Source organism: Eleutherodactylus coqui, chromosome 12 (genome assembly GCF_035609145.1).
Source record: "Eleutherodactylus coqui strain aEleCoq1 chromosome 12, aEleCoq1.hap1, whole genome shotgun sequence".
NCBI classification, from domain to species: domain Eukaryota; kingdom Metazoa; phylum Chordata; class Amphibia; order Anura; family Eleutherodactylidae; genus Eleutherodactylus; species Eleutherodactylus coqui.
In genome coordinates this window covers 70,923,143-70,949,022 of record NC_089848.1, presented here as the reverse complement: position 1 = coordinate 70,949,022, position 25,880 = coordinate 70,923,143, and the positions used below count along the sequence as shown (strand labels likewise).

Sequence of the window (25,880 nt, the reverse complement as noted above, 5' to 3'; positions counted from 1 at the left end):
AGCAGGAAAGGCTATAAAATAATAGTCCTTCCACTCCAGGAGCGCTTTGGTTCCTGCCAGTCCACCAGCAATAATGTCACATACATCATTCACATGATCACTGCCCAATCATTACCCTCCGCAATCACATGGCTTTCATGGTGACCACATGCCCAGGAACATGCCATACTGTCACAGTACTGCCTTGTTTTCTTCCGATGGTGCATTTTGATGCCATCTCTTTCTCCAGTGACGTACAAGAACATGGCCATCCACATCATGTAAAATGTGATCCATCAGGCAGTTCGCCTGCTGCCATTGCTCCGTCGTCCAGTTCAGATCCTCACATGCCCATTGTCGGTGCTTTTGATGGTAGGCAGAGGTCAGCATGGGTATTTGACAGGTCTGCAGCTACACCCCCCTTACACATTGAGCTGCGATGTCCTGTGTGTTCTGACACCTTTCCATTATAGCCAGCAGAAATCTTCTTAGTAACTCTATAGTAGCTCCTTTGTAGGATTGACCAAACCGGCAAGCTTTCACCCCATACACATCAATGACAATTGGGGATCCACGACCCTGGCTCTGGTTCACAGGATGTCCTTCATTAGACCACTTTTGCTAACTAACCACTACATCCTGGGACACCCCACAAGATCTGCAGTTTTGGAGATATTCTGACCCCAGTCGTCTAGACATCAGCGTTTGGCCTTTGTTAAAGTGGCTTAGATTGCTGATATATACTGCTCTCCTTCTTGCATGACTGTATATACTGCTCTCTCTCCCTCTTGCATGACTGTATATACTGCTCTCTCTCACTATTGCATGACTGTATATACTGCCCTCTTTCCCTCTTGCATGACTGTATATACCGCTCTCTCTCATTATTGCATGACTGTATATACTGTTCTCTCTCTCACTCTTGCATGACTGTATATACTGCCCTCTTTCCCTCTTGCATGATTGTATATACTGCCCTCTCTCCCTCTTGCATGACAGTATATACTGCTCTCTCTCCCTTTTGCATGACTGTATATACTGCTCCCTATCTTTTGCATGACTGTATATACTGCTCTCTCTCCCTCTTGCATGATTGTATATACTGCCCTCTCTCCCTCTTGCATGACTGTATATACTGCTCTCTCTCCCTTTTGCATGACTGTATATACTGCTCCCTATCTTTTGCATGACTGTATATACTGCTCTCTCTCCCTTTTGCATGACTGTATATACTGCTTTCTCCCTCTTGCATGACTGTATATACTGCTCTCTCTCCCTCTTGCATGACTGTATATACTGCTCTCTCTCCCTCTTGCCTAACTGCCTTCTCTCACATATCTTTCTGTGCTGTTTCTCTCTCTCTCTTTCATGCCTCTTCGCGCTTTCTCTCTCTTGCATATCTTTGTATACTGCTCTCTCGTTTCTCTCTGCCATCTCTCCTTCATGTCTCCCTGTGCCATGTCTCTCTCCTGCATGTCTCTCTGCAGTGTGCCTCTCTCCTGCATATCTGTCCATATAATGCTCTCTCTCACATCTCTGTATATACTGCTTTCTCATTTCTCTATGCTGTCTATCTCCTGCATGTCTTTGTGCTGCATCTCGCTTCTTTCATGTCTCTGTATACTGCTTTTTCATGTCTCAAAGAATGGTAGAGTTGGAAGGGACCTCCGGGGTCATCGGGTCCAACCCCCTGCTCCGTGCAGTCTCTCTGTGCTATGTCTCTCTGTGCTGCATCTCTCTTCTGCATGTCTCTCTTTACTGCTATCTCTTATGTCTCTCTGAGCTGCTTCTCCCTTGCATGATCCTCTATATATTACTTTCTCACATGTTTATGTCTCTCTCTGTCTTGTATGTCTCTCTACATACTGCTCTCTGTGCTCTCTCTCTTGTATATCTCTGTGCTGTCTCTATTGGTCTCACTCCTGCATATCGGTCTATATATTTCTCTCTCCCTACACATCCCTGTCCTCTGTCTCTCTCTTGCATGGCTCTGTTTATACTGCTCTCCTCTGTGCTCTGTGTGTCTCTTCTGCATGTCTCTATATATTGCTCTCTCTTTCTCTTACATGTCTCTCTGTGCATGTCTTTACATACTGCTCTCCCTGCCTCTCCCTTGCATGGCTGTGTGCTCAGTGTCTCTCTTGCATGTCGCTCTGTGCTGTGTCTCTCTCTTGCACGTCTCTGTCCTGCATGTCTCTGTCTCCTCCTCCTCTCCCTGCAGAAACTTCCCATGATGCAGTGTGCAGGGAGGGCTGCAGCATGAGACTCCCACAGTCTGCAGGGTGAGAGATGGTCACACAGACGGCACACAATGCAGGGAGAGAGACAGTGAGCACAGACTGCAGGGACCCGGCAGGGTATACAGGGCAGAGAGTGCAGGAAGAGACAGCAGAGGCTACAAAGAGAGGCAGGCAGCAGGTGGCCAGTGAGTGCAGGAAGAGACAGGCCATATGTTGGGAGAGACAACAGGGAGAGACAGGCAGCAATGACCAGAGAGTGCAGGAAAAGACTGCAGGGAGAGTCAGCAGCTTACTAGAGAGTACAGAGAAAGTCAGGCAGAGAGTGTAGGGAGACAGACAGCAAGTGACCAGAGAGTGCAGGAAAAGACTGCAGGGAGAGAGTGTAGGGAGACAGACAGCAAGTGACCAGAGAGTGCAGGAAAAGACTGCAGGGAGAGAGTGTAGGGAGACAGACAGCAAGTGACCAGAGAGTGCAGGAAAAGACTGCAGGGAGAGACAGTTACTCACTAGGGAGTACAGAGAAAGTCAGGCAGAGAGTGTAGGGAGACAGACAGCCAGTGACCAGAGAGTGCAGGGAGTCCACTCAGCAGAGTGCAGGGAGAGTTAAGCAGAGAGTGCAAAGAGACAGGAAGCAAATGGCCAGAGAGTGCAGAAGAAAACTGAAGAAATGACCAGAGAGCGCAGGAAGAGGCAGCAAGTGACCAGGATGTGTAGGAAAAGATATTGACCAGACAGTCAACCAGTTGTCAGTTAGTGAATGCCCAACCAAGGAATGGCCTCACTGAGAAAAGACCGCTCCAACCTACAAATATGCTGGTGAGTTTATTTTATTAATCCACTAACAAAACATTTCATGTCCACTGTCCTCCTATCATTCTTCCTGTCACTCTATCATCGTCTTCCCATCATTCATCCTGTCATCTTCTCCTACCACTTCTATCCCTCTCATCTAATCATTATTTTGCTATTACTTTTCTCCTATGACTCTCCTCCTACCATTCCTTCTAATAACACTCCTATCCTAGTATCACTCTCCTCCTATTACTATCATTCCTCATATACCTCTCCACCTACCGCTCTCCTCCTGTCACTGTTCTCCTATGACTCAGTCCATGGCTCTCCTTCTGTCACTGTCCTCTTTTGACTCTCTCCATGGCTCTCTTCCTTTCACTGTACTTCTATGACTCTCTCTCCATGGCTCTCCTCCTGTCACTGCCCTCCTATGACTCTTTCTCTCTCTCCATGGCTCCTCCTCGTTTCACTGTACTTCTATGACTCTCTCAATGGCTCTCCATCGGTCACTGACCTCCTATGACTCTCTCTTCATGGCTCTCCTCCTGTCACTGACCTCCTATGACTCTATCTCCAGGGCTCTCCTCCTTTCACTGTACTTCTATGACTCTCTCTCTCCATGGCTCTCCATCTGTCACTGTCCTCCTATGACTCTCTCTCCATGGCTCTCCTCCTGTCACTGAACTCCTATGACTCTCTCTCCGTGGCTCTCCTCCTGTCACTGACCTCCTATGACTCTCTCTCCGTGGCTCTCCTCCTGTCACTGACCTCCTATGACTCTCTCTCCATGGCTCTCCTCCTGTCACTGACCTCCTATGATTCTCTCTCCATGGCTCTTCTGCTGTCACTGCCCTCCTATGACTCTCTCTCTCTCCATTGCTCTCCTCCTGTCACTGTCCTCCTATGACTCTCTCTCCATAGCTCTCCTCATGTCACTGTCCCCCTTTTACTCTCTCTCCAAGGCTCTCCTGCTGTCGCTGTCCTCCTATGACTCTCTTCATGGATTTTTTCCTGTCACTGTCGTCCTACGACTCTCTCTCGATAGCTCTCCTCCTGTCACTGTCTACCTATGGCTCTCTCTCCATAGCTCTCCTTCTGTCACTGTCTACCTATGGCTCTCTCTACGGCTCTCCTCCTGTCACTGACCTCCTATGACTCTCTCCATGGCTCTCCTCCTGTCACTGTCCTCCTATGACTCTCTCTCCATGGCTCTTCTCCTGTCACTGTCCTCCTATGACGCTCTCAATGGCTCTCTTCCTGTCACTGTCCTCCTATGACTCTCCCTCCATGGCTCTCCTGCTGTCATTGTCCTCATATGACTCTCTCCATGGCTCTCCTCCTATGACTCTTTCTCTCTCCATGGCTCACCTCCTGGCACTGTCCTCCTATGACTTTCTCTCTATAGCTCTCCTCCTATGACTCTCTCCATGGCTCTCCTCCTGTCACTGTCCTATGACTCTCTCTTCCTATTGCTCTTCATATATCACTCTCTTTGATCCTTCTCCTACGATCACTTTCCATTGATAGCTCTCCTCCTAATACTCTTCTGTCACTCTCCACCCATCATTCCTCCTGTTGCTTTCCTCCTATCACTGCTGCTGTCCCTCTCCTGGTATCTCTACACCAATCATTTCCTACTTATCACTCATCTCTTATCATTGTACTATTGTTCTCCTCCTACTAGGATACTTTTACATGGGATGACTATCACTCTTGTGCTTTCTCACAGAATCGACAGCCGTTGAGTGAATGGAGGCTGAGAATACCAGAGATTTCTTCCGTCTGCCCTCCTTCATTTGCTGTGAACAGGCAGTCACTCAAAGATGAACGACTGCCTGTTTACACTAAGTGAGAACTCGCTCACTAGTTCTTTCGATTCATGAAGCGACTAACGAGCGATTTCTTGCTGATCACCCTGTCAGATCCTGCTTTTACACAACTATCAGGGAAAATCACTTGCTTGAGTGATTTTCTTTTCGACCAATAGTTGTGCCATGTAAAAGTACCTTTTCTCTCCTATTAATCCCCGCTTCACCTATTTACTCCTTCTATCATTTTCCTCTTATTGTTTTCCTCCTCTCACCGTCCTACTATCACTCCTTTTTTTTCTCTCCTCAAATCACTCTCCTTCTACCACTCATGCTGTCCTATTTCTCTCCTCCTGTCACTCCACTATTAAAGGGGTTGTACCACAATTGCAAGTTCTTCCCTATCCATAGGGGGAATTATTCGGTGATTGGTGGAATACCCCCGCCGATCTCGGGAATGGGACTCCTATGTCCCACTCTCCTGTCACTGCGGGGGTTGCTTTACCCCCTGCAGTTACTTCACTATGAATGGAGTGCTGGCCAAGTATGTGTGGTCCACACTCCATTCATTTCAATGGGGCTGATGGAAACAACCGAGCGGCTACTGTTCAACTATCTCTGCAGTCCCATAGAAAGTGATTGGAACTCTAGCGCTCTTGCACGACTAGTGCTTCATTTAGTCTCCTACTCACACAGGGAGTGCAGTAACTCAACAGTGAAGAGGACGAAGGACTTGGGACCCCTGTTCTCGAGATTGACGGTGGTCTTAACAGTGAGACCCCCACCAATTGGAAAGTTATCCGCTATCCTGTGGATAGGGGATAACTTGCAATTGTGATACAACCACTTTAATCCTCTGCTATCCTGTCCTCATATTACTTTTATCACTCTAATCCTATCCTTTCGGCCTATTGCTCTCTACTATGGCTCTCATCTTATTGCTCTCCACCCATCACTGTCCTATCACGCCTCCTATTGCTCTCCTCCTAGAACTCTTCCTATGAGGACAGGTAATCAGTGGTTGATGGGCACGGCTCTGATGCGCAGGAAGTCTGCCAATCAGCTATTCGCCAGTCCGCTGTCACAGTTCCGTGCACTTTGTAGCACCCTGAATTGATATTACAGGTGCTGTTCCCATTGAATTTCCCACTAATAAACTATTGATGATCTGTCCTGAGAATAACTCCAAATAGTAGTTCAAAGCTGGATAACCCCTTTAATATTCCTGTCACAACCTATTGCTCTCCTCCTGTCATTATTCCCCTATCACTCCTCCTGTCACCCTCCTGTTGCTCTTGTCCGATTGCTCTCCTCCTATCACAACTCCTATCACTCTCTTATTATGACTCCTATCAGTCTCCAAATATTGCTTACTTCCTATTAGTTTCCTCCTAATGCTCTTCACCTTTTGCTCCCGTCCGATAGCTCTTCTCATATCATTCGTCTCCTATTGCCTTCCACTTATCACTCTCCAACTATTATTCTGTCTGTCACTCTCCACCCATTGCTCTTCTTTCGAGAAGATGGTCATTGTGATTCCAGCTCATACTCTGTCATCCCTTCTTCCAGATTCTCACATGATGGATGGATATACTTCGATCCTGAGCAGATATGAATATGAGATGTTGTCAACCAATCCTGATCATATGGAGGTGAAAGTGGAATTTGACGTGAACTGTAAAGAAGAGAATTCTTGGGATGAGGAAGATCTGCAGAGCGCTGCTCCTGTAGAGGTGAATGCACCCTTTTATTGTCTTGTGTGTGGAAAAGCTTTTGGACAGCGGCACAATCTAATCAAACACCAGCGAATCCACACAGGGGAGCGGCCGTACTGCTGTGACCAGTGTGGGAAGAGCTTCATCCAAAAACAGCATCTGACAAAGCACCAGAGACTACACACTGGGGAGAGGCCATACACCTGCCTGGTGTGTGGCCGTGGATTTAGCTTGAAGCATAACCTGACAACCCATGAAAGGATTCACACAGGTGAGAAACCCTATCCCTGTGCCGAGTGTGGCAAGAGCTTCAGCCGACGCGAAAATCTACGCGCTCATCAGAGATGCCACCTGAAAAAAACAGCCAGCAGCAACATGATGATGCAGCCGAAAGAGGTAGTGAACCCATGCAATCTGGTGCCCACTATAGACAAGCAGCCCAAAGAGCAGGTACTCACCGAGAAGAATCCTCCACCCAAGGTCCCAAGCAGTGGGCGAGCAGTGAATCCCAGACCATTCATATGTCCTCAGTGTGGAAAACGATTCTTCAACAAGCAGACATTCATCAATCACTACAGGATACACACCGGTCAGAGGCCACACACCTGCCCCGAGTGTGGACGCAGCTTCATCCAAAAACAGCATCTGACCAAGCACATCCGCACACACACAGGGGAGAAGCCCTACACATGCAGCGAGTGTGGCAGAAGCTTCAGCATGAAGCATAACCTATGTACGCACATGAAGACTCACACTGGAGAGAAGCCTTACAGTTGCTCCGCCTGTGGAAAAAGATTTACCCGGAGAAGCACCTATCAAGCACATCAAAGAATTCACTGTAAGTCCAAATCAGAAGAATGTCCCTCAGGAAGCCCACCTGAAGCATGCTACCCCGTACAGGACCTGACATATACACCTAAGAGCATCTACATTATGGAGATGCCGCAGCAGCAAATGATGGAGCAAATGATAATGCATACTGCAGAGACGCCCATCACATGTGGCCAGTGTGGGAAGGATTTTAATGATGTTGGGGAGATACCCAATAGCTGTACTGACTGTAGAACAAGCTCCAACCAAAGCAGCATCCTGACCATGCAGCCGAGATCTTACTTAGCAGGTGACGCTTCTGCAAGGATGGTGACCTCTCGAATCTCAGAGGAGGAGAAATCACTACTGATTATAGAAAGTGGGGAGAGTCTTGACGATCAGGATCCTGCATTCCAGATGTTGGGAAACCTGGAGAGCCAGGAAGAGTCCAATGTGGGGGCTATACATTTTTCTTGTCAATGGTGTGGGCAGATATTTGGCCAGAGAGAGGATTTGGAGCAACACGAGCCTCTTCACAGTGGGGAGAAAATCCATGCCTGTGATCAATGTGGGAAAACATTTTTTCAGAAGAACCTGTTGATCAAGCATGAGAAGACACATGCCGGGAATAGACTGTTCTCACGTAATCCTCCGAGCAAGAACCTCAAACATCTTCCCCCAACCGAACACAAGTTGACCACTGCAGATAAGCCTTTCTCATGCAGTGAGTGCGGAAAAAGTTTCAGTCACCAGGAGACATTGATCTTGCATAAGAGAAGCCACCAGAGATACTCAAGCCCTACCACCACAGTAACAGAATTGAAGCAAAGCCTAAATAGTGGCATAAAACACATCCACAATGGGGGTCAAGGACGAGTGTTCCCATGTTCTGTGTGTGGCAAGTCATTCAACCAAAAACATACTCTTATTAACCATCTGAGGATCCACTCAGGAGAAAGACCATATCCCTGCCCCATGTGTGGCAAGAGCTTTATTCAAAAGCAACACCTCACAAAGCATGTGCGACTCCACACGGGCGAGAGACCCTACTCATGCCAGGAGTGTGGCAGAAGCTTCAGTCTGAAACATAACCTGACCACCCACCAGCGGATCCATACAGGAGAGCGGCCATATGCCTGCAACCAGTGTGGGAAGAGGTTTAATCGCAGAGGCATCTTACTAAGTCATGAAAGGATCCATATCCATGAAGCAGCACAGGCGTCACGAAATGCTGAGGACTTAACAATGCTGCTGGAGAAAGAGGAAAATGCCCTGTAAAGAAGAACTGGACATCATGTAACACATAGGGCAGAAAAGAGCTGTTATGAACAACGAGGAACATAGTCCTATGCATTACATAGTTTCATATGCTCTCCCAAACATGTTGGTTCTTCACTTCAGCAGCTTATGTGAAGTTCAAGAATGTTCAGGGCTGACCTCCATAGTACTCAGAACCTAAAGAACATCTACGGTCCATCAAAAGTCGTAGTCACCTCTGTTTTCAGGTTATAACATTACAGCCCGGAGCGTGAACTCCATCATGAGGTGTATGAGTCCATCTGTGAGAGATCTTCTTGGATAAGTTCTTACAGGTACATTAAGACATGGAGGTTTTCCCTTGATGTGTTATGAAGAAGGTAGAGAATGTATCGAACAGACATCTGTATATTTGGCTCTTCTACACTTGGTGGGCATAGTGGATGGAGAAATGGCCTTCATATCTCCAGTTGCTTCTGTAGTTGTTCCATGTGATGTATTGAGGTGGAGTTTACCTTTGTGATGTTCCTGACAGTAATAATATGAACGATATTTATAAGTCTCTGTGTCCTCGTTATACATCTCACAATTTGGACAATTCAAGAGGTTTTTAAAATGGCCATCAGGCAACCGAAAAAGTCAAACTCTAATACAGTTACCTGTGTGACTCTGCTCTACACCACCACAGCTCTACACAAGGTGCCACTGCTTCTAGTGACTTGACCGCCATAGTAGAACACGGTTAAAAAAAACCTATATACCTACCTTGCTCTACTGTGTTTTCGACAGAGGTCATCTTCACCTGCAGACTTCCCCCAGGCGCTCTCCCTATGGATTAGGGATTCTGCTTTTCTGGATATATTTATAAAGCCTTCCCGGACTGACGGTGTGGACACCTGTCGTCGGACAGATGCTCCACACCAGGTAAGTCCCATCCTTTATATCTCTATATACTTATACACTATTCCATAGCCACCTTCTCTAAGGAATCCTTTAGATTGGAGTGCTAGTCCGCTGATCCATGTATTGACGTCCATAGTGACATCACGTGACTGTGGCTGCCAATCAATGCACATCATGTTTACATCCATAATGACATCACGTGACTGTGGCTGCCAATCAATGGACATCATGTTGACGTCCATAGTGACATCACGTGACTGTGGCTGCCAATCAATGGACATCATGTTGACGTCTATAGTGACATCACGTGACTGTGGCTGCCAATCAATGCACATTATGTAAACATTGACTGGCCACATTGATCACCTGATGTGTTATCTCGCCACTTTAAAAGCAAGAAGTGTTATGGCCTGGGGCTCAGTCACAGTAGGGGAGTCACATAGGTGAGTGTATTACAAGGTTTATTTTTACAGGTCATCTGACAGCTGTTTGTATAAAGTGGAAAACCCCTTTAAAGGCGTCTCTACATAAATGAAGTCCATCTCTAGTAATAGAGATAACAAGATGTCTAAAAGGAAGTGGGGAGGATGATGACTCATGTCGCTCATAGAACTCTATTGAGAGGGGAGGGTAGGAAGGAGAGAAACTCACACGGATATGCTGGAGCAAATAGTGAGCGATTTACTGTGTTTTTGCTACTGAAATCACATCTATATTGCTCAGTAGTGCTGTATAGTGTGCCTATAATGCTTTATATTATGAGGGTATGCTAAAGGCCTCATGTCCACGGGGAAAATCAGATCCGCTGCAGATTCTACATGTAGAATCTGCAGCGGGTCCCTCCTGCCCCGCGGACATGAGCGCCGAAAATAGCAATTTAAAAGTATTTACCTATCCGGCGCGGGCGGGGAATGACAGCTGTTCCTCACGGCCGGATCTTCATTTTCGGCCGGCGGATGAATTCCTGACGCCGGCGGCACGTCGCCGGCACGTCGTCGACGTGCCGCGCGCATGCGCCGGGCACATCCGCCGAGCCGAAGCAAGGGAGATGCGGCCGTGAGGAACAGCTGACATTCCGCGCCCGCGCCGGATAGGTAAATACTTTAAATTCCTATTTTAGGTCTCCCGCGGATCCGGACGGCTTCCATAGGCTTCAATAGAAGCCCGCGGGAGCCGTCCCCGCGGGAGACCCGCATGAAAATGGAGCATGGTCCAGATTTTTTCATGCTCCATTTTTTTTTAAATCACTTTTATTGACGATCCGCGGGTATTTATGTACCCGCGGGTGGTCAATGCATCCCTATGGGGTGCGGATCCGCGCGCGGGAGATCCGCTGCGGATTTTAAATGTCATTTTGCCCGTGGACATGAGCCCAAAGAGAGATAGAAAAAAATATATTGTGCTCTTCACTGTTCATAGTGTCTGGAGATATCCTATATAACAGTCTCCTCCTACCACCTAAGGAACAACTGAAAATTAGACTGCAGAGGGGGAAAAATGCAGGATAAAAGTCAGAAACCGTGTACACACATGGCAGTTTATTCTGAAAAGTCAGTTACTCTTTAATGTTAGGCCTCATGTTCACGGGGAAAATCAGGCCCGCTACGGATTCTCCATGGAGAATCCGTAGTGGGTCCCTCCTGCCCCGCGGACATGAGTGCTGAAAATAAGAATTAACTCACCTCTCGGACGCTCCGGATCTTCCCTTCGCCACGGCGTCATCTTCTCTGCGTCGCGGCAGGATCTTCTTTCTTCGGCCCGGCGGATGCGCAGGGCACGTCAGTGACGTGCCCCACGCATGCGCCGGCTCGAAGAAAAGAGATCCGGCCGCGACGGAGAGAAGATGGAGCCGCGGCGAAGGGAAGATCCGGAGCGGGTGAGTAAATTCCGATTTTTGTCTCCCGTGGATCCGGACGGCTTCCATAGGCTTCAATAGAAGCCCGCGGGAGACCCGCACGAAAATGGAGCATGGTCCAGATTTTTTCATGCTCCATTTTTTTTAAAATCACTTTTATTGACCATCCGCGGGTATTTATCTACCCGCGGGTGGTCAATGCATCCCTATGGGGTGCGGATCCGCGTGCAGGAGTAGAGTTAAAATCCGCTGCTGATTTTAATTCTTCTTTTGCCCGTGGACATGAGGCCTAAATCTCCAAACTGCAGATATTTATGTCATATCCACAGGAGATATCACTAATATCTAATAGTCAAGGTTCCATCTCTGCAATCTACACCTATTGTGAGGGCTCTGCAAGTCAAAGAGGCCACATATAGGAGAAGGCTAAACGGAGAAGCGATCAGTCAGGTATGCAGATCTCTCCACTGATGTTTATGGGAGTTCTAGAAAGAGCTGAGTGTGTCTGTTCTTCCCAGAGGTGGGATCCCAGATATTAGATGTTTAACACAAATCCTGTCATTATACCATAAACCCTATGCAATCACTGTAAAATGAAACGTTACAATGTCTCACCAATTTCAAGATCTCTGCTTACTGTCAGTGAATGTAAACATATCCAGAGGCTGAAAACCAGTTCTGAACTCGTCCTGCTCACCTAGTCTGTCCTGGACTTCAGGCTCATAGCTCTTTTCTCACATTGCTATTATTAATAAGGCTGGATGTTCCCATCATACAGGAGCCTTAGCTCACATAGCACAAATAACTCATGAAGGAACGTGACTATAGGCTGCTCTGACTATTAAAGGGGTTGACCAGTTGTAAACTATTTACAGTATGCCCAATCCTCAGGACAGGTAATCAGTAGTAGATCGGCAGGGGTTAGTCGCCTAGGACCTCCACTGACCAACTGTTTGCCGAGGCCAGCATGCATGTGCACTAAGCTGATTTTTGCAAGTAGTGAACAGCTCTGTTCTTATTGCAGTGGCCAGGCTTGGTATTGCAGGCTAAGTTGCCATTCATTTCAATGGAAACTTGGCCCACAATACCAAGCCTGGCCACTGCAGTAAGGAAGGAGCTCCGTGCAGGAGTGCAATGACCCGGCAAATAGCTGTTCAGTAGAGGCTCTGGTCGACAGATCCCCACTGATCTACTATTGATTACCTGTCCTGGGGAAAGGTCATTTTTGCTTGCAACTGACAACCCATTTTTGGCACGTATGACAGATGATCCCTACACTCACACATTATCCATATAACTGGAAGCTTGTCTCTTACCTCAGCGCTAGATATAGGCTGCTCTAAATATTAACACTTAGGATAGATGAACCCTACACTAAGAATTAATCTGCAAGTCACCATGTGATTATTATATACAGAGGGAGGAGTCAGACATAATGTACAGCAGCTGCAGTAAGATATTATATACAGGAGGGCATTATTATATAGAAGAGCTGTCATATTTTATATAGGAGTTAGATACTATATATAGGAAGGGCAGTCAACTACAGGAGTCTCATGTTATATGGAGAAGAAACTAGATATTATATACAGGAAGAGGAGAGTCAGATATAATATACAGGGGGAGAGGTCAGAAAATATACGAAGAAGGGTGAGTCAAAGTACTAACGACCACTTGTCCTTGTGTGAGTGCGTTATATGCTCTGCCCCTGATCACATGATGGTGATGTCATCATAGGTCCTAAAGCATAAAACAGGCAGAGCCTGACAGCACCTGTGTGCTCACAGGACCTGTGATGACGTCACCTGACCGCTGCCCCTGATCACATGACTGCAACATCACAGGTCCTTCACTTTATTAAAAACCTGCTAGCTGTGTGCTTACAGGGCCTGTGATGTCACCATCATGTGATCAGTCACCTGTGTGGGAGGAGTCCGGTGTCACATGACCAGGTCTCTTCCCTCAGTGAATGCAAGACTCTGCTGTATGACCTGCAGTTTATGTGTTGCATCAGAATATATTCAGAGAGTGTATGGAGCAGAGCCAAGTGTGTGAGAGGCGGAAGAGCAGAGCCGTGCACGTGTGAGATGGAGGAGCAGAGCCATTCATGTGTGTGAGACTGAGGAGCAGAGCCATGCGTGTTAGGGGCGGAGGAGCAGAGCCATTCATGTGTGTGAGACTGAGGAGCAGAGCCATGCGTGTGTGAGACAGAAGAGCAGAGCCATGCGCATGTGAGACGGAGGAGTAGAGCCGAGTGTGAGGAGCATGTGATCAGTCGCCTGTGTGGGAGGAGTCCAAGGGTGATCAGTGTGTGCAGGACTCTGCTGTATTGGTTGTGATCCCTGTTGTATGGGATGAAGAATGTATGTAGCAGAACTGTGTGTGTGTGATGTGCATGTACCAGAGCTGTGTGTGACGTGCATGCAGCAGAGCTTTGTGTTTGTGATGTGCATGTAGCAGAACTGTTTGCAACGCGCATGTAGTAGAGCTGTGTATGACGTGCACGTAGCAGAGCTGTGTGTGTGTGATGTGCATGTAGTAGAGCTGTGTATGACGTGCACATAGCAGAGCTGTGTGTGTGATGTGCATGTAGTAGAGCTGTGTATGACGTGCATGTAGCAGAGCTGTGTGTGTGTGAGACGTGCATGTAGCAGAGCTGTGTGTGACACATGTAGCAGAACTGTGTGTGTGTGTGACACGCATATGTAGCAGAACTGTGTCACGTGCATGTAGCAGAGCTGTTTGTGTGACATGCATGTAGCAGAGCATTGCGCCACCAGAAACACTGGTACTATAATTTCCTAATAATTACTAGTCAAGCATTACATGGAGGAGGTGGCAGATATATAGAAGACGAGGAATTACGTGCAGGCGGAGAAGTCTGAAAATATTAGAAACGGGGAGATTTAAATATATAGAGGAGGAAGAGTCAAATATAATACTATATGGAGGCGGCGCTAGATATATAAACTAGGAAGAGTCAAATATATTGTGGAGTCAGATATGTATAGGAGAAGTAAGCTATATACAAAAGGAGTCAGATATGTGGAGTAAGATATATACAGGATGAGTCGGATACTATATGGAGGAGGAGCTAGATGTATACAAGAGTCAGATATTATACGGAGGTAGATAATTTATACAGAGCATGTGAGATATATGGAAGAGGAGGTAGATATGACAGCAAGTCATATCATATACAGGAGAAGTAAGCGATATACAGAAGTCGTCAGATATATGGAAGAGGTAGTTATTATATTAAGAAGTGAGCTGTATACAGGAGGAGTCATAATTTATGGGGGAGGTAGATATATGCAGATTAAGTCAGATATTATATGGGGGAGGATGCCTAACATATAATACCCCGCTGGGAGTCAGATATTGTTGTATACAGGAAGAGACAGGAGCAGTCAGACATTATATAGAGAGAGGGCAGTCAGACGTTATAGAGGGGGAGGGCTCATAGTTAATCCCATCCAGTCCCCGTCACACGCCCAAGAAGGAGGAGCTAACGGGTATCACGTGACATGAATGATTCTCTCATAGTCGCAGCTCAACGCTCCAGGGGAAAAAAGGCTAATATGCCTCCATGAACATGGCGCCTACTCCCTACAGTGCGCCCTCTACTGCCTGCTTGTACCATAAACCCCGCCCAGAGAGGTTAGTCCCAGAATCCTGTGCGTGAAATAAATGTTACGTCATCAGCATTTCCGGGTCAGAAGAAAACGGAGAAAGCGATAAGTGGAGGTAAAGCAGAGCGCTCCCCGGTGTGCGGTCTACGGTCTCCCAGGTGCGCAGCTGCAGCCCGCCGCCAGTGCCCTCCTCCCGACCGCCATGAATGTGCGGCACATCCCCGCCGGCCGCTTGTTACACCTGATCACGTGTGCCCAGAGAGCTGGATGTGCTATAATGCTCCTGGGGGCCACAGAACACTTTCAGCCTTCAGGATTAAAAACCTACATAATGGGGGTGGTCAGTAAAGCGCCCCCCAGCTAGTTCCTGAGGGCGTGACGCCTCTCCTGGGTGGTGCTGGCCTCTGGCTAGGATCACATGACCGCTGTGGACAGTCGGAGGCTGCAGAGTCGCGTCCCCAAACGGCTGGCATCACGGTGCCCGGGGTATGGGTGCTGATTCCAAGAGCGCTGACTGTGACGCTGCGGCCTCTGATTGGCTTCCGCCTGGCTTCCCATCTACCAGGATGCCCTCACCGATGCCCCTTGTTTATTTGTGGTGGGCCAGCTGGGGGCGGGGGTTGTTTTAATGATGTAATAAGACAGAACTCGGGTGATCGTTTCCCGTGTGCACGCGACCGCGACTTTTCTAGCAGGCGCCATCCGGGTCCCTCCCGCTGGGGTCCGCAGTTCCGTCAGGCTGCCGTGCAGTTCTCAGCGCCTTCAGAAGACAGTTTGTTGGTAACGGGGTTTGAAAACCCCGTCTCCTTCAAACGATTGCTCTGATTGGCTGAGCCATGGGGCTTGAGACCCAATCACTGTGGCGCTCGATGAACCCATCACAGCCATTCAATGCGATTTCATTGAATGGCTGTGATTGGTTCTCGGTCGCCGCGGTTCAGCCAATCACTGCGGCGCTTGATGAACCAATCAGAGCAATCGCTTGCTGGAGGCGGGGTTTACAAACTGCTTCCATGATCTGCGCAAGAAAATGGAAACCCAATGCCGATGTTATCACCGCCAAACAGAGGCATTTAAGCGATGATCGTGCAGTGTAAATGCAAAAACGTCTACTGTTTATTCCTGACTTTAAGTCGGCATAAAAACTTATCGCTGGATCATCGTTCCATGTAAATGCTTCATATAGAAAAGGAAGCGCTGAGCGAGACGCCCGCGGTGACGTCTATCTGCACGAGCGATAACGACCATAGCGGTGACATCAGCGCTCCTACAGTCGTTTACCCAACTGTCATCCCGTGTTAAAGGGACATAAGATGACGACGCAGCCAGAAGTTCCCTGCTCACCGTAAGGGTGGTGTCACATCTGCGCTCTGCACCTTACGGACCCCATTACCTATAACAGGATCTGTTGGCTTTTGGACAGAAGAAAAAGCAATGGAGGATCCAACGCAGATGTGAAAGCAGCCTGACACTCCCCAGGGTACGAGCGCTCTCACAGCAGAGGGTGTGTTACAGTTGTGTCCAGTCTAGATCATGCTGGGCTCAAAACTGTTACCTTGTAACTACTAAGGAGAGTTATGGTCCTTCTACACGGGCGATGTCCGACCAGGGATGCTTTTACACAGGAGCGAGTACCACTTGCGCCGCTCACAGCACTGTTGGCAGGGAGCGATCTCCCCCACCCGCCTCCATTCACTGTCAGCAGACCACCGTTCAGAAAGGACCGACTGCTGCTTACACCGATCGGCGTCTCATTCAGTCCCTGCATGCCTTTACACGGGACGATTATCGGTCAAATTTCCGCTGGAGCCTGAGCGATAATCATCCCGTGTACAAGGGCCCTTAGGAAGCAGCAGCTGTCAATGCTCTGTGAGCTAAATACATTGTGTACCAGGAGCGGGGCGAGCTGCTCTTTACGGGTCGGAAGCCTCTGAGTGCCCATAAGTTTACCCATTCATTGACAGCAAACCGATCGGAGGAACTGAACTGTAAATTCTTTTCCCTGTAGAACATTTCATATATTCAGTTACATTAAGTTGGGGAACCCTTTCATCTTCTCCCTGTAACTCTGGGCCCCTCAACTGTGCCACTAGGTTGGGCAGTTAGAAAAACTCACCAACCGTTTCAATCACCTGAGGAATATGGTAGCCCTCTTTGGCTGGGTATAGATTGGGGGCCGTCCTGGATAGGTGCCCAGTAGAGATGAGCGAACGTGCTCGGCCACGCCCCTTTTTCGCCCAAATACCGCGATTTTCGAGTACTTCTGTACTCGGGCGAAAAAATTCGGAGGGCGCCGTGGGTGAGTGGGGGGTTGCAGCGGGGAGTGGGGTGGAGAGAGACAGAGAGGGCTCCCCCCTGTGCCCCGCTGCTACCCCCCCACTCACCCACGGCGAACCCGAGTACTTTTCACTCGAGTACTGAAGTACTCGAAAATGGCGGTACTCGATTGAGTAATTACTCGAAACTAGTACGTTCGCTCATCTCTAGTGCCCAGCAAAGAGCATAGAAGAAAGCGCTACTCTGAAGCCTGAGACTGTGCAGAATCCTGCGTGTTTAGTGTGACTGGTTCTTTGTCCCTTCCTCTCTGTATTCCCCTCATTCATCTCGCTGCACCCTTCAGGATAGCCCCCATCTGATCTTAATTTTTTTTCTCTTTACAGCGAGCTTCCGGGGGACTGCGGAGAAGACTGACATTGGCTTCACACTCCTCTGATCAGCGGGCTGCATGCAGTAGCTAAAGTTAGCACAGGTATGTTATCGGTGTCCTTGTAGTCATATCAGCTCTGAAGGAACCATCACTGACCAGAATCCCTTTCAAGGTAGTCAGAGAGAGGCTTCCTGAGGCCATAAATAAACCTGAAGTATACAGTATATACTGCTGGTGCCACCACTCCTTTTGGTTACTTCTGTGCATGATGGCTTATAATCCTCAATGATGTCACCACTCTGGCCATGTGGAGGTAAAGAGAGGAGCAGTTGGGACCCCAATAACTGGGAGCAGGTTCATTACACTCTTGTAACCTTCAGGCCATATCATGTTGTGCCCCCTATATCATTGCACCTCAGCCGTTGTGCCATTCGGAAACAGATTCTAACATCTATTTTCTTTACAGGATCTTCCTGTTACCAGCAGGATGCTGAATAGAGAGAGAAGTACCCGTTCCTCTAAGAGATATGCCATTGAGCCAGCGCCTGACCATGAGCTCCAGAGCACCCACATGGACACCGGGCAGTACATGTGCATCGAGTGCAGCGAAACGTTTGACAATAAGTTGGAACTTAACGCTCATCGTCAAAGTCATGTGATAAAAAAACAGTTTACGTGTGCCCACTGTGGGAGAGGATTTCATCACCAAGTCTTCTTAGAAATGCATGAGAGAAGCCATGAAGTTGGGAACTCCCGTTCATCGCTGACTAAGACGTCTACAGGTCGCGTCATGTCCACCAGGAGCAGCAAGGCTTTGGTGGATGCTGATATTATTCACGTAACGCCTGTCCCCAAGAAGTCTGTCTATCACCTTAACTCCAAAGTCGAATTTAAGAGGGAACGGAATGCTAACCAAGGCGTCGCCCCCAGAGAATGTTTGACAAGACGTACCCAAGGAACATCTGATCATCAGAGAACAGACATCTCTGATGAGAATACAGAGTTTGAGTTGAGAATATCAAAGCTTTCAGACAGCACCATTCATCTTATCGACCCCTACGGAAATACCATAGAGATCCTGGCCGAGGTCTTCAACACTTACACCATCGGGGAACCTGAAGAGGAGAGTGAAAGCCCCACAGGTGACTTGAAGATCTCTGAGATCTCGGCTACACCCACTTCAAGTACTGTTCATCTGGACCAAGCAGAAGAAACTGATTTGGCAGTGTCCCCACAAGATTTAGAGGTTCTTTCTTCAACTCAAGTAGAAGTATCTAAAACCTCTGAGTCTACAAAAGCTAGTGTAATGGAGGAAGATGTGCCTTCGTGTCATATCCAGTCAGTCTCCAGTACCAGCATCTCTCCTAAGACTGTGCCTGATCTCAGTGATGATGCTGAGGATGTCCTCTCCACAGAGACCCTTTGTAAGTCAGATGTAATGGATGTCACTTCTAATGAACACCTAAATCAGCCGGCCACTGAAACACCCAAAATTTCAACTGAGGAGGAAATTCTTCCAAGTATTGTCAAAGACTCCTTGATAACTTGTGATGATGAGATGGTTACAGGAGATCCCATCGTAGGAGATGTGAGTATTTGTAATAATGAACTCACTAATGAGACCGAGCATCCTTCACTGAAGACTGGTGCACTGGTTGATCCCAGCTCCGACCAGTTGGACCATTCTGAAGTGTTACATTCTTGTCTGAACACTGAAGACAGTTCCAGTTTAACTAAACCCGTGTCCCCTGAATCTCTTATAAACAACCTGGAAAAAGATGACGGCGATTCCTCCTGTACATCAGCTACTGGAAGTGAGAAGGATCCATCACTGAATGTATCTACATCGATAAGTGAAGTGGACCTTTCACTAGATGGGAATAAAGACAACAGTCAGTTGGTTAGTTCATTTGTAAAGGGTAGTGAGGACCTCAAGAGCGATGAAAATATCTTGCTTCAAGAGACTGGTCTAGGGGTCAATGACTTTGATAAAGATGAACAGCTCTGTAGAGCAGAAGAGACGCTCCCTGTAACTTTGCTGGAAGATGACAGGAAAGAGTTACAGACACCCCTCACCCTTAATGAGTATGTATCAGAGTTCAATGAACATCATAAGGAGAATCAGAGAGTCTCCTCCACTGGAGACCCTGCCAGCTTGACACTTAACGGTAACCTCCAAACTGACCTTCCTGCAGACACTCCTATAGATAATGCAGAAGTCAACCCAAAAGACAAAAGTGAAGAGAACCAGACTACATCCAAGAGTGAACTGGAGCCTGGCTTGAGTGATATTTGCAGACTAAACCAAGGCGTGCATGATAAAGCATTACATCCCGTTGACATCTGCTCTTCAAAATCAAACTCCCAAAATATAACAAATCTTGCGATATCTCAGGACATTCCTGACCAGAGAAGTGTTGGCTCATCAGACGATGAGGGAGGTCCTCTAAAGAGAGACATTGCTGAGAATGTACTTTTTTCATTAGAGAGACAAGTCAGCGAGCCCATCCTTGTGCCTGACAAATTACCAGATATTGCCAGCGATACTGTGCCTATTCTTCAAGAAGTACCGAGTCCTCCAGAACATTGTCAAGACCTGCTGGGAGTAGATAGTCTTACAGAATATATTAACACGGATGTAGACCTTATTGATCCTTCCCAGAAGAATGATGGCAGGTGTGAGACAAATTCAGACCATGACGTAGGTATAAGTTCCCCAGTTCACGACATCCAGCCTCAGCAAAGCGGTAACGTAGAGGAAGATGTGAAAGTAAGAGACAAGAAGTTGGAGGCCAACATCTCCTCTAACTTGAGTCATATTGGCATTTCTGAGAATGAAGAAAAATGTGGAGATCCTCTTCAAGATGAAGCTCCGGTTGTGACTCCTGCGGAGGTGTTTTCCTATACTAATGTAGAAAGCGCAATTGAAGAAGCCTTATCTCAAGAAAACTTCCAAACATCTGTAAATACTGCTAAATGTGGTGATCTAGAGAAGATCACATCCTTCCAGAAAGTCCCAGACGATTCGGGTGAAGACAACACCATCCGTCACCTTGTGCCTGAGGCAGTGATTGCTGGCCATGGATTACTGCTACCTTGTGATGAGGATTTAACACCGAAAAATAGCACAGAGAATCAGGGTGTTGCCTTTAGTGTGCAGACTCTAGCAAGCATCACATCGGCTTGTATTGAAGCTCAAGAGCGTGTTTTGTCACAAGAAAACAAAGCTCCAGAGCAAGACGCTGCAGCAGGTATAATGGATGATGAGAAGCTTGGAAGCATCGGATCTATAGAAAGCTCAGACCTGAAAGATGATTTGCTGCTCAATAAATTGGGTGAAGATTCTGGGACAGCTTTGTGTCTTCTTGAACCGACTTTAGCTCTGTCTCCTGACCTTGAGGATGCTCTAAAAGACCTCCCTGACATTGATAAAAGCATTGTCAATGAGACCCCACACAAGCAGTACATAGAGATGTCTAATGCCAACCTCACTGAAAATGACCTTGCTGATGATTTTGTAGATCCGGGGACGATTTTACTAGATGCTCCAAATTTGGATGAAACCACTAAAGAACAAGACCTCTCTGCCGTTTCTGTGGAGGATGAGAGTACTGTGCATGACCTATCAGACTTGCTGTCACCTGAAATTCAGGAGAGCGAATATACTGAAGGCCTAGATGACAAAAATGTGGGTGTCGGGAGCCAGTGTTTGAAATGTGGGCGACGGGTAAGACGAGGTAGAAAAGAGATGGTTTGGTTTCCCACCTGCTATAAGTGCCGGTTAAAAGCAAAGCGTGAGCAGCGCCAATCAAGTGAAGGTACTGGTCACAGTCCAGGCTCGGACAGGAAAAAAGGTTCTTCAGATTTCTCAAACATCCATATCAAACAAGAAGCAGACCCTGCACAGGACGATGAATCTGTGCAAAGTATTTCTTCAGTTAAGGAAGAATCTTCCTCTCTACTCAAGAAAATGTATAAGTGTCCGAAGTGTGAAAAGTCTTTCAGAATCCCAGCATTACTCGCTGGTCACATGAAATGTCATACATTGCCGCAATGTTTGAGCTGTGGATGCGCCATGACACTCAAGTATAAAACCAAGCGCATTCCTAAGAGATGCCACAAATGTTTTCAGAAGCTCAAGCAACAAAAGAAAGAGGAGAGAGCTCTCTGCGGCGATGATGATGATAAAGACAACAGCCTGGATTCTGACAGTGAATCTCTGTTTGCGGATGACGCAGATTTACAAAGCCTAACGGATGACAACGAACCAGTAAATGACCCTAATCTGAGCTCTACCAAACTAGTAGAAGACCCTAAGGCCGAAAGTGTTAAAAGAGGAATTGAACCATTCCATTCTATATTCATGAGGAAGCGCAAGAAAATGAATCCCGCTATACATGCCCTGTATTGTACCTGTGATGTAGTCCTGAAGAGTGGAGCAAAACGACCAAAGATATGTAAGAATTGCCAAAAGCCTGTCCGAGATCGTCTGGTTCATGGCTCAACTGCTGGTGGTAAAGTAACACAATTAAAGAAGAACAAGAAGCAGTCTTCATCTGAACCTGGCCAACATAACTTGCTTCTTGGAGAATCTTCTATAAGCCATGACAATGAATTAAGCCCTGATGATGAGTCCTGTAAAGAAGAGGTTGACTCTCTTACTGATTTAGAGATAACTGACCAAATGGGCACCGCAGATGGTGAGAAACCACGGTTATGCCCACAATGTGGCAAAATATTTAAATGCAATAGATCAATGAATCTTCACCTGTTAAGTCACTCAGCTACACAGTGCGAGTCTTGTGGTTGTCGCCTACAGAAAAAGAAGCGAGCAGGTCGCTGGGCTAAGAAGTGCCGTGTCTGTAGACTACTCAACAAAGATAAAGGACTTCTTGACAGCTCCATAGAGGAAATTCTGCCCAGTGAGAAGATGGCCAAGGAGAAGAAAGTGTCTTCTCTCCATCAAAGAATGAAGAAATCGAAAATGGTGAGAAGTCAAAAAATCCAATCCCTTGCCAAACGTAAAAAAGAGCTCAAATGGATGAACATGATTTTAGCTGTAAAAGGCCTGACCCGAAAACCAAGAAAGAAGAAAGAACAGTCCAAAAACAGTTCTAATGAAGAGAAGTTGGGTTACAGCTCAGAACCTGCTGCCTCTTCAGGTACTGAGGACAAAAACAGTATTAAAGAGCTTGCTACTCTTCCTAACTCGGAGTCTTCAGGGTTGCAGGTTTCTCAGAAGAAAATGTTGGGTGGAATGCAGAAAGCCAACAAGAAGTGCATATACAGGGAGAAGAACATTATAAAATTGGAGGAGCAGCATATGTCCTCGTATATGGATGATTCATCCACTACTCAAGTATCTGTTAAAGAGGAGGAAGAAAACCAGTGTTTGGAATGTAATAAAATCGTTCCAAGCTTTGACCTGTTGCTCAGTCACCAGCAAGATCATATAGAGGGTGAACCTTTCACATGTCCACAATGCCCTCAAAAATTCTCTACAGAACAGTATTTGAGTATTCACAGTAGCGTGCATGCCGAAGGTCCTCCTTTTCGCTGCCTAGAGTGCAATAAAACCTTTACCAGAAGGAACCACCTTGGTGTACATAAACGTGTGCACACAGGTGCACGACCCTATGCTTGCCCTGATTGTCCTTGCAGATTTCGACAGAAGGGCAGCCTGATCATTCATCGGTACACGCACAGGAATCTTCAGCTCATGCAGTTAAAACCATATCAGTGTTCAATATGTAATAAAAACTTTAAGCAAAAGGAAAGGCTAGTCATACATGAACGCCTCCACACTGGGGAATGCCCGTATTCTTGTAAAGACTGTGATAAAATGTTTCCTAGTAAGTCAAGACTCTATTTACATCGTAAGATACACAAATCTCCTGTGCTTTCATCTAGCGTTGAGCAAAATGCAAGCTATAAAGAGTCAGGAGGGCAGCCTTTCCAGTGCAAGGACTGTGGCAAGGTCTGCTCCACTAAGGCTAGCTTTGTTCTTCATTGTAAAGTTCATAGGTCTTCAGCCATTCTTGACCAAAGCGGCAGCCACAAGGAAAAGCTAGAGACCACAAATGAGACAAAATTGGCCACTGAGCAAGATCTTGGCATCAAAACTGAACCAGGGGGGAATCCATTTACTTGCAAGGACTGTAACAAGGTTTGTTCCACCAAGGCCAGTTTTGTACTTCATCGTAAAGTGCATGGTCACTACCCGAGATTGGATGGCAGTAGTCCATTCGTTTGTAAGGTCTGTGGTAAAGTGTGCTCTACAAAAGCTAGTCTTGTTCTTCACTGTAGAGTGCACAAGTCTACATTGATGTTGGACCTCAAAGCAAATCTTGGGGATCCTCCTTACACTTGCCCGGACTGTAATAAAGTCTGTTCTACCAAGGCCAGTTTTGTGCTTCACTGTAGAGTGCACAAGTCTTTATCTAGCAGTCAGAAGATCCTTAAAACTAATATGGAGCAAAAATCCTTTGTTTGTAAGGACTGTGGGTTTGTGTGTTCCACCAAGGCCAGCTTTGTTTTGCATAGAAAGGTGCACAGATCCCCGTCTAGTCTTGTGCAGAATCTTAAAGATGAAACTGGAGAGCATCCTTTTACTTGCAAGGTCTGTAATAAAGTATGCTCCACCAAGGCTAGCTTTGTTCTTCATTGTAAGGTGCACAAAGCATTGCCTTCTAGTGCCCAAAGCTTGATCCCCCAAGCTGAGCTGGAAGAGAAACCTTATCATTGTAAACACTGTGGCAAAATCTATTCGACTAAAGGCAGACTCTTGTCCCACATAAAATTGCATACAGGCGCGGATGAGTCTGTTAAGGCCGAGCAGCAGCTAATGCTAGACACTGAGGATAAACCATTTGCCTGTCCTGTATGCAGCATGAGGTTCACACGTCTCAAGATTCTCGTCCGTCACAAGCTTATTCATGGGGAAGACGTCTTCAGGTGTATACATTGTGGAAAAAGATTCTTGTTCCAGAAATCTCTTATGAACCATCTGCAGGTCTGTCTGAAGAAGAGTAAGGGGAAAAGTCTCCTGGGAAAGGAAAAGCTTCTGAAAAAGAGGAAACTTAAAGATGGAAGCCATAGTGAGCAGAGTGCCCCAAAGAAGAGAAAAAATGAGACCAAGAAAGCTGGGACAGCTGTGCAAAAACTGAAAAATAAAAAGCTGATGAAAGCCAAGAAGCTTGTGATAAATAAAGAGAAGAGTAAAGCCAAGAGTGGTCCTGAGAAGAAGCCGAAAAAGGCAAAGGGAGAAGCTGAGCAGAATCCAGAGGCTGAAGATGAAAAGCAGAGTGAAGGGAAGCAAGAAAAGTCCTTGGAGCCAGTGTCCAAGGAGAAGGAAACCGGAAAGGAGAAGAAATCTAAAGAAGTAAGCAAAGTAAAGAAGGTTCTGAAGAAAGTGCCTCCGAAGCAAAAGCAGCAGAAGGTTAGTAGTGAAAGTCTAAAGAAGTGGAGGATAATAGCTGCTGCTACCGTCAAAAAGCGGAAACTTCTTGAAAAGGCTGTAATCAGTGGAGGAAAGAAGAAGATAACTGTGAAGAAGAAAGCACCAAGTAAAACTAAGCCTGGGGGGAAGAACAGTAAGGAATAAGGAGGACTTGACCTCCCTCCCCCACACTATACGTAACAGTGTTCTTATAGTAATCTGATGATTAAGCCGTTAACTTTATGCTGTGTTGTCTTTTAATAAAAACCACTTATATGGAACTTTTTCTCCTGGTATTTGCATTGTCCTACGGGAATGTGACAAGCTATAGGGAACATTGCACACAGTAGATGGTGTCAGAAGCCTTCATGCTGAGCCGCTTCATCCCTTGGTTGATATTATGTTTTCGTTTTTTTTCTTTAACAAATTTAATGGACTGTAGCTCTGTAGTCCTTCACCTCACTTGTCTGGCAGCTGTATTGTTTAGACCACATGCCTGTATTGAGGATTGTTGAGTTGCCTCCAGCTTTTAATTGATTGGCAGTGATAGGTTTTGGCATCTCGCACGTCTACACCAGGTCTTAGTTCTCTGCTTATGTGGTCTATGAAGTTTTAAAGGCAGTGGTCCGGTTTCCAATGCCTTGCACTTCGACTACAGCATGGTCCTGTCCCTAACTCGGGTCCTGGTTTTAGTGGTCCGTTCTCCTTTACAATCCTGTGTACGGCTACAGTCCAGATAGTTGGTTCTATATGTGTGAGGACTGTGGTGTAAGTTTTTGTTATAAGGATGGTGATTAGGATATT

At 46.8% G+C, this 25,880-nt stretch overlaps 2 protein-coding genes across 4 annotated transcripts; both read left to right on the top strand.

The window, feature by feature from the left end:
* Positions 1-6,342: 6,342 nt before the first annotated feature.
* Positions 6,343-8,622, top strand: LOC136586562 (zinc finger protein 271-like). Its single transcript, XM_066584698.1, has one exon. The coding sequence runs from the start codon at positions 6,343-6,345 to the stop codon at positions 8,620-8,622; it is 2,280 nt and encodes a 759-aa protein (XP_066440795.1).
* An 886-nt stretch (positions 8,623-9,508) lies between these two features.
* On the top strand, positions 9,509-25,357 carry LOC136586861 (uncharacterized). 3 transcript variants are annotated; one of them, XM_066585132.1, is made up of 3 exons: positions 9,509-9,525; positions 17,652-17,740; positions 18,105-25,357. In XM_066585132.1, exon 3 carries the CDS (start codon positions 18,126-18,128, stop codon positions 25,239-25,241), a length of 7,116 nt encoding a protein of 2,371 aa, XP_066441229.1. In that variant the 5' UTR covers positions 9,509-9,525; positions 17,652-17,740; positions 18,105-18,125; the 3' UTR covers positions 25,242-25,357. The 3 variants fall into 3 exon arrangements, with proteins under 3 accessions (XP_066441229.1, XP_066441227.1, XP_066441228.1); XM_066585130.1 differs by lacking the exon at positions 9,509-9,525 and adding an exon at positions 14,977-15,106; XM_066585131.1 differs by lacking the exon at positions 9,509-9,525 and adding an exon at positions 15,457-15,477.
* Positions 25,358-25,880: the final 523 nt, after the last annotated feature.